The sequence below is a fragment of the Terrapene carolina genome, unplaced genomic scaffold (genome assembly GCF_002925995.2).
Source record: "Terrapene carolina triunguis isolate 2854851 unplaced genomic scaffold, T_m_triunguis-2.0 Scaffold58, whole genome shotgun sequence".
Lineage (NCBI taxonomy): Eukaryota > Metazoa > Chordata > Testudines > Emydidae > Terrapene > Terrapene triunguis.
Genome location: NW_020664409.1, coordinates 111,054,850 through 111,069,498, shown reverse-complemented (window position 1 = coordinate 111,069,498; position 14,649 = coordinate 111,054,850). Strand labels below are relative to the sequence as shown.

Below are 14,649 nucleotides of genomic sequence, written 5' to 3'. Positions count from 1 at the left end.
TCCCTTGTGTTTATGCTCTTGTAAAAACAAGATGCAGAGTGTTAATCCTGAACCGGAGCATGGGTAGCCCAGCTGTATGTCGCGTTCCCGGGACACTCCCTCTCTCGTTGCCAGGGGCTGGTGCTGCTCAGCAGTGATGGCTGTTCATTAACATCAGAAATCTTGCCTTCTCCCCTAGGGTTACAACATCAGGGTGGGGGAGATAAGGTTTGTAGCCAAAGCAGGTGCCCATCCATGCCCCTGTAACTACTATTGTCACAGATGTTTGGAAGAAGTCAAGTGGAAGGTTCTAGGGTATCCCTCTGGATCAGTGTGGACTTGTCCCCAAAAGCTTCTGGTGCTTTGTCTTATTTTAAATCAGGTGATGGAGCTTCCAGTGCTGTCCAGCAGAGCAATGAGAGAGAGGACAAGATCTATTACAGCTGCTGCGTTATTTAGTCTTGTTGCTAACCATCCACTGTGAAGATGCTCCCATCACCTACCCTGTGAGAACGTGCAGTCCCCTAGACTTGCACAGGAAGCTTTCCTGGGAGATGCCACCACAATCTACCATGAATGTCTGCAGCTGCACAAGGGCTGGCTTGAGGTGTGCCTATGTTCCATTCTCCTAGGCCAACTACTTTCCCCAAAAGTATTTCCCCAGGGCCTCTTTCAGAAAGGGAACAGGCCCAGCTGTGTAGCTCTTAAACTGTGAAACATTCACTCTCCAGCCACTGTTACAGCCTTTCTGTCTGCACCAGCAATTCATGGACTGTGTTCCAACACCTAGGTACAGACAGGCTTTTTGTTGGGGTGGGGTGTTGAAACGATATACACCTCTTTTAGCAATGAGCGTTGCCTTTGGAGCAGGCCGGCATTAAACCAAGGCACCAGTAAGTTTAGCAGTAGAGACACTCCCACCCCTGGGTTCTTCCAGCGGCTCTCAGCACAAAGCATATTTGACAGCACGGTGATGTGTCAACAGGGAGGCTCAGATGCTGGGGCTGCCCTCCCTCCCCTTTGCAAGGAACAGCAGTGGCCCGTTGGTTTGCTGTTATCCCTGCACTGGCCCAAGCTGTACACACAGCGAGCAAGGAAAATCCCCTTCCATCCCTGCCTTTTAGTTCAGTCTCTGCAGGGATGTTTGCCTGGGTCACTCAGGAGCTAGCCTGGCCTGGGCCCAACTTTAGTTTTCTCACAAATGTTTCTGGGGACCTCAGTGCAGCCACCCGCTCTTCCTGGTGGCCATTCTGACAAACCCCTCTCTGTCCCTGGCTCCCGTAGCCCTTTGTCGTGAGCCTGCCCTAGGGGGGTCAGGAACTCACTGGCCACTTGTGGGGTCCCAGGCACCCTGTTCCCTGGCCGGGTGGGAGCAGTGGAGCTGCCCAGGGGAATGCCCCAGCAACCGACTGCTGCAGCTGCCTCCGCTGATAAGAACCGCCTCTGGCCCCAGGCAGGCCAGCCCTACAAGGCTCCAGCAGCTGATCCCTGCTGGTGCTGCCAACGCAAATGCTAAGGCAGCGCATCTCTCACTGCTCTTGGGAACAGCTGTGTGCTGCAGCGAGGGGCTTTGCCCCTCCCCCAATCTCCAACCACGCTTTAGAGATGTCGTGGTCGGACGGACGCCCGCACACACACAAAAAAATCAGCTAGTGGCTGCCTTTGAGAAATGCTGGGCTAGAGAATCTGAACAGCTGCCTGTTGAGGGAACAGGAGGTCCCATAGCCCAGCGTTAGCATTGCTGACTGTTCCTGTTCTCAGGGCGAGCTAGCATCTTCCCAGCCCACGTGCTTCACTGCTGTTTGACTGGAGATAGGGGTCACCCCAGAGCTCTGCAGCCCTGTTCTCCTACCACCCACGGGCCAGCATCACCCTTACTTTCAACTAGCCGAAGTGCCAGCACATTGGAACAGGGCACAGAGCCTGGGAAAAGAGGGAGGAAGGTGGGATAGGAAACAGCCACAAGCCTCAGTTTCCCTCCCCCCCCCCAGGTCAGGTTTCCTACTACCCCCCTGGTGCAGTAAATGAGGTCTAGCCAGGCCGACTAATTTAGAACTGGCCCAGTGGGTAAAGGTTCATGGATTGTCCTAATGGCCTGTCATATAAATTGTTTGAGGAAAAAAAATATTTAAGGAGACATGGAATTAATTTAAACCAGTAGAGCAGTGGTTCCCAAACTGGGGTTCGTGAACCCCTGGGGGTTCGCAAAATGTTACAGGGGGTTCTCGGGAAAAAATTCCCTAATGGCAGACAGAGCTGTCCCTAGGAACCCCAGGCACCATGGGGCCAGCAGCCCAGAGCCCCTGGACTTCCAAGAGCTAAGCAGATCAAAGTAAGCCTATCTATCACACTGAGGAGATTTAAACTTTAAGACTCATAAGAAATGGAAAGGGAGGTGGATATTTTTTGCTGTTTTTAAAATTAAATAGGCAGCTAGTATTGTTTTTAAAATTGTGAAGAACAAGTTTAAGCTTTGTTGTAACGTGCGTTGTTTGCCTGGACTGCTCAAGACCTGAATGCTTGTGTAGGAGGAACTCTTTAAATTGGCTTCTTAAATACCTTCATGCTTGTTTCACATCTGATACTCCTTGATGAAACATAGGAGCCTTGTCTTATAATAGGCTTATTCAAAGTGATACAAGCTACGAAAGTGCAATCTTGGAAGAGTGTTGCCATTTTCATAACGTAATAAAAATACTGTAATGATAAATAATAATTAATAATAAATAGTGTGTAATAAGCATGTCATAAAAACAAATGTTATATTTCCAAGATCACTGCTTTTATAATTTATACTCAGGTAAAGGAGAAAATCCCTGGAAATATCCATTTTTAGGAGGGGGTTCGCGAGACTTGACATTTTCGTGAAAGGGGTTCACAGGTTGTTAAAGTTTGGGAACCATTGCAGTAGAGTCTACTGCTGTGACTGGAGGACTGTGTTAAGATCATGGCAGATAAACAAGGGGCAGTGGCCAAAAAAATCAATGGACTAAATTTGTGTTGGAAATAGGCCTAATTGGCAAACAAAATCACGAGGGGATGGGCTATTCCACCCATCACTCCCTTTTGGGGCCCTTAAAAGAAAATACTTTGGGGGGGGGGCAGAGAAATAGTCAAGAGGAAGCTAACCACTGACAGACAGAAGAGGAGAAAAAAAACAACTGTAGCTTCAAGAGGGGGGAGGGATAGCTCAGTCATTTGAGCATTGGCCTGCTAAACCCAGGGTTGTGAGTTCAGCCCTTGAGGGGGCCACTTAGGGATCTGGGGCAAAAATCAGTACTTGGTCCTGCTAGTGAAGGCAGGGGCTGGACTCAATAACCTTTCAGAGTCCCTTCCAGTTCTATGAGATAGGTATGTCTCCATATATTTATACCAAACCCCACACCTTGGTTAATACTGTTTAATGTTGGACAGTCAGGGTCTTAACACTTTTATTCCATCTAAATTAATACAACCCCATCCCCATTTAGCCAGAGGTTGGAGCCCCTGTCCACAGCCCAGGAATTCTCAGGTTTCTTTTGAGACAGACACAGAAATCCCAGCAGTAGATAAATGTTGTTTATTAAACCAATGTGCAAACAGCAGATTTTCATATAAAACTTGGCTACCAACATGGCACCTTCTTACCCCAGGCATCTCTACTGACAAGAGGTTTGTCCCAATGGCGCTGAGGGAGCTGGAGTCTGTTCTACCAGCTCAGCTGAGCCCGGATGAGCGTCTCAATGGCTGGCAGAGGTGGAGCAGGCCAGAACCACCCAGCTGGAGCTGGGCAGCTGTGGCCACTGGACAAGCCAGCTGGATTTGTAAACAGAGTCCACCGGCTCCTGAGTCAGTGTGAACGTAGAGGCGCCTCATCTCCTGCAGTTTTCATGGGATCCCCAACTTTCGCCAGGAGCTGAAGCATTTGAGACAGGCTGGAACATTCACAGAGCAGGGTGGTCTATTTAAAATGGGGCTTTCCTCAAAGAAGCCCCACGAGACCCTAGAAAAGCTGCCAGGCAGGGGCTGCCAGCCCTCAGCAGCCGTAGTCCCTCCATTCAAACGTACACATTAAAATCAAAGGCAGTGTTTAAAATAATGCCACAGAATGGCTGTTGCTGAGATGTGGGGGTGGGGCCCCAGCTGCACTCCAGGAGTTCACAGGTTCCTGGCCAGCCACCCAAGGTCCAGACTAACCTAGCGGCTGCCCAGGTTAGACCGAGAGCCCCAAGGCTCAGCTGGTGTAGGATACTTGTCCAGATACGTGAACGTGGCAAAACTCCTGTCCGGGAACGGCCTTCTTCCTGCATGGCTGCCCGGCCTTGGTGATGCCCTGGCACAGGCGTCGCGGAGACATCGAAGAGGTGGACCTGAAAGGATGGTGAGACAGGCTGATTATACCTGCAGGTCTAGAGCCCTGTGGATCAAGTGTGGGGTCAGGTGAGGCAACCACCAGCAGCAGGGGGTAGCCCAGAGCTGAGTGGAGAGAGAGAGAGAGAGTGTGTGTGAGTGTGTCCCTCTCCCTCTCCCTCCAGCAGGCCGGGTTTGTTGGTAGTTCCAATGGAGAGCAAGTTAAGCTGCCGAAACAGCCTCCCTGAGCCAAGCCAGCTACCAGTAATCAATGCTTCCAGCCCCTCCCTGCAATCCTGCATCCAACTCTCCCTCTCCTAACTCCACCTTGTCCTCATCTACCATCCCCCCCAGCTCCTCCCCATCTGCCTTGCTCTTGGATTTCACCCCCTGGCGCTCTCACTTCCTCCCCTCAGTCTCCCACACTCATCCTCTGGGCCTTTCACTCCCATGCTGACAACACCCCGCTTTATGCGCATTTCCTCGCCCTGATCTCTTCATTCCACCTGCAGCCCTGCCTCAGCTCTCCCACTTGCCCACGGGCTGTTCACTTAACATAAGAGCAGCCAGACTGGGTCAGACCAATGGTCCGTCTAAACCTGTATCCAGTCGTCCGACTGTGGCCAATGCCAGGTGCCCCAGAGGGACTGAACAGAACTGGGCAATCGAGTGATCCATCCCGTTGTCCACTCCCAGCTTCTGCCAGTCAGAGGTTTAGGGACACCCAGAGCATGGGATTGCATCCCTGGCCATCTTGGCTAATAGCCACTGAGGGACCTATCCTCCATGAACGCATCTAGTTCTTTTTTGAACCCCGTTATACTTTTGGCCTTCACAACATCCCCAGGCAGTGAGTTCCACAGGCTGACTGTGCGTTGTGTGAAGAAATACTTCCTTTTCTTTGTTTTAAACCTGCTGCCTATTCATTTCATTGGGAAGGGGCTAATAACACTTCCTTAGTCACTTTCTCCACATCAGTCATGATTTTATTAAACTGTCTCATACCTGCCTTAGTTGTCTCTTTTCCAAGCTGAAAAATCCCAGTCCAACTTCATCTAGTCTTTTTAATCTCTCTCTCACCAACCTGCTCTCCCGGATCTCTCTGTAGCTGAGCTCCTGCATCACCTGGTCTCTCTCAGCACCATCCATCAGCCCCCTCCCTCACGTCCTGTCTCGTGGCCTTCCTGTGCCTTCCAGCCCTGCAGTGTTGATGACGTCTCACCTGCTCTAAGCCCTCCCCTCCCTTTCTTACATTCATGCAGTAGCTGATTCTGTCCACGCCTCCACTCTCCTCCACCCATGATTCTCTTCCCTCCTCTCTATCCCCAGGTCTGTCCCGCCAACCCTCAGGCCTGGCTCACCCCCAATATCGACTGCAGAGCGTCTCTGACTGATGGAAATCCCACCACTTCCTCCACTGCGGATTCATTCTCTCCTCCTTTGGTTCTGCCATCCATGTAGACGGACTCCTCCACTTCTCTGACTACACTGAATCCCACGCCCACAATGCCAGCTGCATTTCACCACCTTTGACTCAAACCTTCCCTCCCCCGCCACTCCCACTGCCCAGGATCGCGCCAAATTCGTCCAAGAGAAAACTGACAAACGGATGCGACCTTCCCCCTCTCCTTCCCCTTCCCTCCCACACCTTCCTTCCTTCCTTCTTCCCCATCAGACACAGTGTCCTGCTCTCCTCCTCATCCCATCTCCTGATCTCCCTCGTGCCCACTCTCCTCCGGCTCTTCCCCTCACAATACAAACATGCTCTAGCTTCTCCCATTAAAAAAAATCATCCCACTTGCCTGTCCAACTACAGCCCCATCTCCCTTTAGTTTCTAAGCTCATTGAATGCACTGTCTAGTATCGCTGTCTGGGGTTCCTCTCTTCCAATTCCACCCTACACCCCCCCCCCAAATCCGGCTTCTGCCTCTTACACTCCACTGAAACTTCTCTCGCCAGAGTCTCTCCTGACCTCTTCCTAGCCTGAGCTCAGAACCAGCACTCCATCCTCATCCTCCTTGACCCACCAGCCACCTTCGCCATGATCCTCTTGTTGAAATCTTGTCCTTCCATGACTTCCTACCTCTCAATCGCTCCTTCCGTGTCTTTCAGAGAAATCCTGCTCCAACTTCCTGTGGGGTTCCACAGGGCTCTGTCCAAGGTCCCCTTCTCTTCTCCCTTTACACCCTGTCAACGGCTAATCTCATCTGCAAACACAAATTCAACTACCATTCTTCTGCTAGTTACTCACAGATCTACCTCCACTCCAGACCTGGCCAGATTACAATCTGCTCCTGGATGGAATCATGGCAAGGTTGGTCTGGAAGGGCCTTCGAGTCCCGCTCCCTGCACTGAGGCAGGATCAAGTAAACCGAGACCATCCCTGACAGGTGTTTGTCCAACCTGCTCTTAAAAACTTCCAGTGATGGTGATTCCACAACCTCCCATGGAAGCCTATTCCAGTGCTGAACTCCCCTTACACAGTTGGAAAGTTTTTCCCAATATCTAATCAGATAAATGTCTAGCCATCAACTCAGGTGCAATAGTGCTAAACCAGAGCTCTTAATCTCCCCCCAAGCCCTCCCTGATCACTGTGGACAATCCCACCATCCTGCCCATCACTCAAGCCTGTAACCTGGGCAGCATCTTCAACTCAGACCTCTCTCTAGGTCCTCGCATCCAGGCAGTGTCTAAATCTTGTCAATTATTTCTGCAAAACATCTCTAAGATCCAGCCTTTCCCATCCATCCACACAGCTAGAACTGTCCTCCAGGCTGTCATCTCGATTACTGCAGCATCCTTCTCTCCGGCCTTGACGAATGCAGTCTTGCCCTGCTCATACCCAGGCAGAATGCTGCTGTGAAGATCATTCTCCTAGCCCATCACTTTGACCACAACACCTGTCTCTTTGGATCCCTCCACTGGCTCCCTCATCTCCATAGTATCAAACCTAAGCGGCTCGTCTTCACCTCCACGGCCCATCCCCACCCTATCATCTCATTCAGTATCAAAATGCCAACGTCAGCCTCCATCACCCTCTTGCTAGATTTTCAAACCAACAACTTTGTGCTTTCTCCCGTGTTGCCCCTTGCTCTTGGGAGGAGCTTCCGCAAGCACCCACAAAGCCACCTTGTTATCGTCTGTCAAAACTCTCCTTTGCAGAGACGTCAGAAAACTTAACAACAAGGCAGTTGGTGCGTAGAGACGACTGCCCATCATGCTGGCCAATGTAGTCTCACGGTGTCCTTGTACTTCCCCATTGGTCTGCCTCTAGCCACTAAAGCCAGGGACCACTTAGCAAAGTCAGGGCATCAGAAGCCAGCGGCCTCGGGATTAGGAGAGATAATGGAGCATTTAGTCCCTAGAGGGAGTGGCCCAGCTTGTGCCACTTGGAAAGCAAACCATACTCCTGGGGGAATTGTGTGTCACTGCGTGTGCGCAGAATTCATGACCCCCACAGATTTCTTTGCTTCCCTGCAGAAAAATGGCTTCTGACAGTGAAACAAAGGGAAGCTGCAAGAGCAGTCATGTGCCCCCTCCCCAGCAGTGCAGGCAGGTCGGTTTGGGCACCCAGAGCAGCTGGTAGGGATGTAAATCACCGCAGGGTGAGGGGGCTGGACAGTTGTGTGTGTGCGCGCACACGACACAGACACAGACACAGACCCTCTCGCTCGCTATTACGGCACACTTGGCGTGGAGGGGCAGGGCTTTGGGGTGTTTCTGAAAGGCATAGGGCAGGCTCTGTTCCCTCAGCCAGAGCAGAATGTAGCAGCCTGCCTGCTTAGTGAATTGTTCCCGTTGTTCTTAGTGAATTTCCCCAGGAGTATAAAAACAGGTACAACAATTTTAAGGCTCCTTTGCATTGCCAGAGTGGTGTAGAGGACAGCATGGCCTTATAATTGCTTATGGAGCTTTAGTGATTAGAACTGGTCTAAATTCTTGGACTGAAAAAATTTCCTATCAAAACGTGCTCCATGAACGGTTTGCTACTGACCTCTCTGGAGATGGTCAGTAGCCAGTATAAATTGTGAGTTTGAGTCCCCAGCCCTTGCTTGCTCTTCAGTTGCCTATGATGCAAACCTGAGCATATGGCTGCATATATTTGTCGACTAATAACTAGAAGTAAAGGTTCAACATTAGCTACGTTACTATTAAACAGGGGGGTTGGTGATTTCCTCCAGTGCTCCCCACTCCCACTCTCCATTCATTGTACTGTAGTTTAAATAAAACTATCAAAATAATTGAAACCAGCTTGATTATATTGTGTAATTTTGACAAAAAATATGCAGAATTTTAAAATATCGTGTGCAGAATTTTTAATTTTTCGGTACAGAATTCCCCCAGGAGTAAAACCAGGAGCCATGGGACAACTGTCGCCCAGAACGTGTCTGCAGCATTCCTCTCCTCCTCCCATCACGTAGGTCAGGCCACCCTCGCCCTAGACATCAGTCACCCCTTGTCTTAGAGGCAGGGCCGGTTACTAGCAGGAATAACCCAGCCCAAAAGCGTCCCTTGGGGATGCCAGCGCCAAGCCAGCAGGGATCAGTGAAGCATTGCGCAGAAGGAATCCGGCGCAGCCTGTTCAGAGAGGGGAGCAGCGCTCTATACTCACATGTCGCTAGCCATGGACTGGTCCAGGCTACAGGACCTGAAGTCAGAAAAGGGCTCGAACGCGGGGCCCAGGTGGCGCCTCTCCAGTGTGGCCTGTCGGGGAAAGAGGGAGTCACATGTGGCACTGAGGAGGACGAAGACAAGCTCCCCAGCAGTGAGAGAACCAGGATCAGCTGCCAGGACCCACCTGTTGCTGAATGTCTCCCCCCCCTCCCCACACACACACACTTCTGCCCGCCTCTTCCCGAGCCCCACGGTGGGCAGCGCCGGCCCTGCCCCCACTCTCCTACCCACTTCTCCCTGAGCCCCACAGCAGGTAGAGTCAGCCCTGTCCCCACACTCCTACCCACCTCTCCCCGAGCCTCACGTGGGGCAGCCCCGGTCCCACCCCTACTCTCCTGCCTGCCTCTCCCAGTGCCCCACAATGGGCAGTGCCAGCCCTGCCCCTGCACACTTTCCCATGACAGCCGTGCCAACTTCCCACCACTTACCTGCCTCTCCAACACCTCGTGCCTGGTGGTGCGGCTCAGACTGACACGGCGCAAGTTCCCGATGGGGACGGAGGGAGCCGGCAGAGCAGCGGATCTCTGCTGTGCCTTCCAGCCTGTAGGGGGCAGCGGCACGGCCCCAGCCCGAAAGGGGTTTCCCGTCAGCGGGGGCGCCCTCCCCAGGCAGGAGTCGTCTGCAACACATTAATGGCTAGCACAGCGAATACACTGGGCCGCCTGACCAGTTCCCTCCAGTACCCGGCTCCTGCGCCCACAGACAGGCTGAGTCATTCAACGCTGGAGCCCCAGGAGCGCGCCTATGGCTTTAAGCCTCCCTACCCCAGCCCACCTGCTACAGCACAGCCCCTGTGCGTACAGCTCTCCAGCCACACGGGCCTGGCACACCCCCGATGCTGTCCCCAGCCTTAGAGGAGTTCGTGCCACGTCCCCACCGCGGCTCAGCTGGAGATGCTGTGGCCTCTGGATACTGCAGAGCCGACATGCTATGATGAGCAGCAGAGAGAAGTCTCACTAAGGGAGCTTTAAGCATCCCAGCTGCCTAAGCCAAGGAGGGGGAAGGAAGGTCCAGTGGTTAGGGCACCGGCTTAGGACATGGGAGGCCGGCGTTCAGGCCCCAGCTCTGCTGTGAGCTTCCTTCAGCAAGTCACTTAAGCCTCCTCTGTGCCTCAGTTTCCCATCTGTACAATGGGGATAACAATGCTTCCCTGCCACGCAGGCGTGAGGATAGATTCGTTTAGAGTTTGTGAAGCGCTTGGAGATCTACGGCGGAAATGCGCTAGGTAAGAAACAGGCATTCATTGTTATTATTTAAGGTATTCATGCTGAGTGCAGGTCCCGCTACAGACTGGGTGTCCAAGCTCCCCGCGGAGGTGGGGGTGATTCTCCCATAGGGATCAGGTCTTGCATCGACAGGGCGGGTAGATACTAGTGCTCTGGACACACTGCTTGTTCCTTGCAGCGTTCACCCCAGCTCCCAGCCAGCCAAAGACAGGGATCTGCTCTCTTCAGACGCAGCATCCCCAGGGTGCCCCAAGGCGGAGCGGGGTTTGCTGCAGCGCTCTGGCACGCAGCAACATGTTCCTCAGATACCCTCCATACTGAACTCTCATCTCACTTACCCTGCAGGTAGCTCATCTCCTCCAGCTGGTTCAGCTCTTCCCGTAAGAGGCCGATTTCACACTCCCTGCCAGGGGAAGGATGCAAGGTTACAAGATTCCATCACCGACGAAGTTTCACCCCAAGTCCTGCCCAGCTAAGCCCCTGCCCCATTCCCACCCTTCAGAGCATGAAGCTGCAGGGAGGTCCTGGCCAGGGGCACATGTCCCCTACAGACCAGATGGCCCGAGCCCTCTCTGCACCAAGCATCTGATTTAGTTGGGGATTGGTCCTGCTTTGAGCAGGGAGTTGGACTAGATGACCTCCTGAGGTCTGTTCCAACCCTGATCTTCTATGATCTCTCTCGTCCTCCTCGTCATCTTCTATGTGCATCAGTTTGTAAGTTTCAGAAGAGGTGTCCCTGGGCGCGTGAGCATTAGGCGACAGCACCTGGAGCAAGAACAACGAAGAGCAGACTTGCCCCAGACACATGCCCAATCCTCAGCCCCTTCAGGGCACAGCTGGAAGAGTAGAGGTGGGCCTCCCGCCTCCATGGGAGATTGATCCTGCCGGACCAGTGGGTGTAGAATGGGGGAAGAGAGATCCAGAGCCAGATCGCCCCGCCCCAAGGAGAGGACACACTAGACCTAGATGTGCACAAGCATCCCAGCTGGCCTGGCCACACACGGGAAGATTTGGTCCTCGATACCTGTGGGGGCAGCCAAACCATACCAGGCTTCCTACACCAGCACCCGCACCTTGAGCTGCACGCAGACGTAGGACTCAAGGCATGTGCTGGACAGCTGGTGTAACATGCAGCTAACGCAGCCAAGCATGGGCTTAACCTGGGGTTGCCCTAGGACCCAACTGGGAACCCCCATGCAGAAGGGGTACTGCAGGGGGAGCGCTCTGCTGCCACCCAGAGGCTATTCGGCACCAGCGCACCCCTTCTGCAGCCACCATGGTGACAGGTGTTCACTCCTTCCTGCTGGTAGGATGCTGGGGCTGGTGCCCGCTACTATAGCAGCACTTGTGCTCCCCGGAGGCCAGACAGCAGCATGGCGGCAAGCAAACCAGCCTCTGTGCACCATGTTGGCCCGCAGGGCTGGAGGCTCTGGGGTGCTGCTGGGCAGTTTCCCAGGCTAACACAGACGGACTCTGCACCTTACAGGCCTGGGTGCTCCTGCTGCAGGGAACTCCTGGGTTCCATTCTTGGCTCTGCCACGGAGTCACTGCACGACCCGTGCCTCGGTTTCCCCATCTGAACAGCCAGAGGATGTGGTGTAAATCCCGACACAGAACACACCGACCCACATCAAGCCGGGTATGGTTTGGATGCCCCCACCCCACTGCACACAGACCCCCACGGCGGGCAGGGAGAGTGGAGGGTGAGATGCTATATAAATACCAGGCACTCACTACCAGCCTCTTCCCCTGGGATTAGCTGTAACCTGAGTCAACGGACAACCCCGGGCCTCATGTGAAAACAGGGCCACAAACCCTTCCTGGCACCTGACACCAGCCTTGAAACAAGGCCGGCTTTCGAGAGCACATAGCATGTACAGTCGAGTTAGTTAGCGAATCCGGACCCTCCACTAATGTGTGATCAGAGGGCGTTTGAAGTGACCTTAGCAGAGACCTGAGGAGGGAAGGCTGTTAAATGGGCACATCTGGCCATGAACCTGTTGTCCCCTGCAGTATCCCCTACAGGGCTCCAGATTTACCTTGGTTAGACCCAGGTCCCCATGTGCTGGTCCCACCTGCCTCCTCCTACCTGTCAGGGGTGGAGGTGATATGACAGCGGGGATCATCCTTGAGCTCTGCTTCGGGGCTGCTGGCCCCCGGTGCCCTCTGGGGAGTCAGCGAGAGCGCCAGAGGCGGCTTCCGGCCCCTCACGCTCCGGGCGCAGCAGCACACGCTCGCCAGCAGCCAGTTACCTACAAAAACGTGAGCAAAGCCAGAGCTGGGGTCAAATTCAGAGCAGCGTCCGGCTAGCACAGAAGGTGAGCCAGGGGAGCGGGCTGACGGACGTATGGATTCAATATTTTGTTGGAGGAAAACTTACCTGCTCAGAGCCGGGGGTCAGGGCGCCGGGGGGCTAATTCTGGTGCTACCACTGACTCCCTTTGGCTCTACCTCACAGGGGGCTGTGGGAGTTAGCACAGGCTGGTGGGAGGAGGAGATTAGCTGGCAAGTGTGACTCAAGCTGACAGGCTGGCTTTGTCCCCCTCCGGTGGCTGGACAACGCAAGCGTTAAAGGTCAGGGGGTGGTTGAAATTGACGGCACCAGCGGCCACAGGAGCGGTCAATGGTCTAGCTCATGGACAGCCTGACGACTCAGGCCTGTTTACCCGAGTGTGGCCAATGGCAGGGCAAACTCTCCCTACACTCTGCGCTGGCATGTCCCCACCTCGCGAGCCCACTCCCGAGCGGGGCTCTGTCTCCAGAGCCCATTCAGCCCTTGGCCTCCCTGCTGAGGCTGCCTGGGGGTGGGCCACCGGTGCCAGGTCGGGTCCTGGTTCCAGCGATACAGAGAAGCCAGCGCAGGGAGAGAGGGGGAGCCGGCTGCACTCACCGGCGACCACGAGCACCAGGAAAAGCGTGAGGGACTTGAAGCCCAGGGAGATGGCGTGGTTGAGCTCGGAGAGCGCGTTGGCGATGACCAGGACCAGGAGCACGGCGCGGGGGAGGCCTGGGGTCTGCAGGAAGGTCATGAGCAGAGCCGAGAGCAGGAAGTAGCCGGCGTGCAGGACGCAGGTGCAGGCGGCGCCGAGACTGACTCCTGCGAGACAGAGAGAGGGATGGGGAGACGGGCCAGCGGGCGCGTTGCCTCCTGACAGATCCACGCTCAGACCAGCGCTAACTCCCGGCTGGTTCCTGCCAGCGGCGTGGCCTGGGGAGAGACGTCTCCTCCTTGCAACGTTCCCAAGTCCGGGAGGGGAGGGAGAACACGACACTGCCCAGCTTCGCCCAGGGTTTGTGGGGGAGGGGAGGTCACCACTAAGATAATTAACGAGGGGTAGGCGGCATCTCTGCCACAGGACCTGCCCACGCAGCAGCCTGCACATTCCATTGCTACTCCCGCCAGCCTCTGACACCCACTCCCGTCGTATCCTCTCCGGGCTGGGACCCTCCCACACCAGGGGGCAAGCGGCTCAGGCCCTGCGATCGGACAGAGGGGAGTCTGCTCCTGCAAATGTCTCTCCCACCCTTCCCCATGACACCTCAAACTCCCTCGTCTGCTGTGCAGGGAGCATGGGGCAAGGGCCTGGAGGCTCTGTGCAGCCCCAGCTGGGGAGGAGAGCAGGAGACCAAGCCCAGGGCTCCAATCCAGGTCTCTGAGCGCAGGGAGGAGAAAGGCTGTATGCTGCCTTATTCACCGGCCACCTCCATCCCGCTGAGCAGCGGGCAGTCAGACACCCTTCGAAGCCCGGAGTCGCTGTTCGGTAGCACAAGTCTCCTCCCACCTAGGCGCTGGGAGCAGTTGCCTCCCCAGCACTCAGAGCTGGGCTGTGGAGCCCACCCCAGCGGTGCTGCATGCAGAGAACCAATCCGTTGGCTGGCCAGTTCCCAGCGCACAGCCACCGAGCGGCGTGTAGCCCAGCGAACTCGGGTGGGAGGAGGCTGCTCAGCGCCTTGCTGCCCTGAGATGCATGTTGCCCCCACCCCCAAGTCACCTGCCCAGCCAATGAATCTCTGGATGTGCAGGAGCCGGCCCTCCACGCTGCTCTGCATGTGATCCACGGCGTAGAGCACCAGGCCCAGGCTCTGGTTCATCCTGTGCAGCTTCCCCATCAGCTCGTCGTAGTACAAGGCTGTCTGGTTCTGATAGGCCAGGAACAGCGCCAGGTTGGCCTCTGGGCAGAGAGGGGCAGAGAGGATTCAGAGCCAGCATAGGAGCCCTGCTGGAGCTGCGGGGCAGCAGCTTAGAATGGGGAGGAACTGTCAATCGCGGGCAGACCTGCTGGAGCATCGCAAGCCAGAGACGCGCCAAGGTGGGATGGCTGGGGTGGAACTGGGCTTTGATTCCCTCTAGGGGTGACACAGCCTGGTGTTGAAAAGCGTCGTATTGCAAAGTCATTTACAGTTTATTATTTTGCTGAGTGAGTCTATGATGTTACTTTAT

At 54.7% G+C, this 14,649-nt stretch overlaps 1 protein-coding gene across 1 annotated transcript; it reads right to left on the bottom strand.

Annotated features, from left to right (window-relative positions):
- Positions 1-3,584: 3,584 nt before the first annotated feature.
- On the bottom strand, positions 3,585-14,384 carry LOC112118371 (protein brambleberry-like; the record flags this gene model as incomplete). The annotated part of the gene is made up of 7 exons (XM_024216652.2): positions 3,585-4,328; positions 8,921-9,012; positions 9,411-9,601; positions 10,547-10,611; positions 12,298-12,460; positions 13,099-13,305; positions 14,201-14,384. Coding segments are annotated over 7 exons (1,038 nt in total), but the record flags the coding sequence as incomplete, so codon positions are not given.
- Between the last annotated feature and the right edge of the window lie 265 nt (positions 14,385-14,649).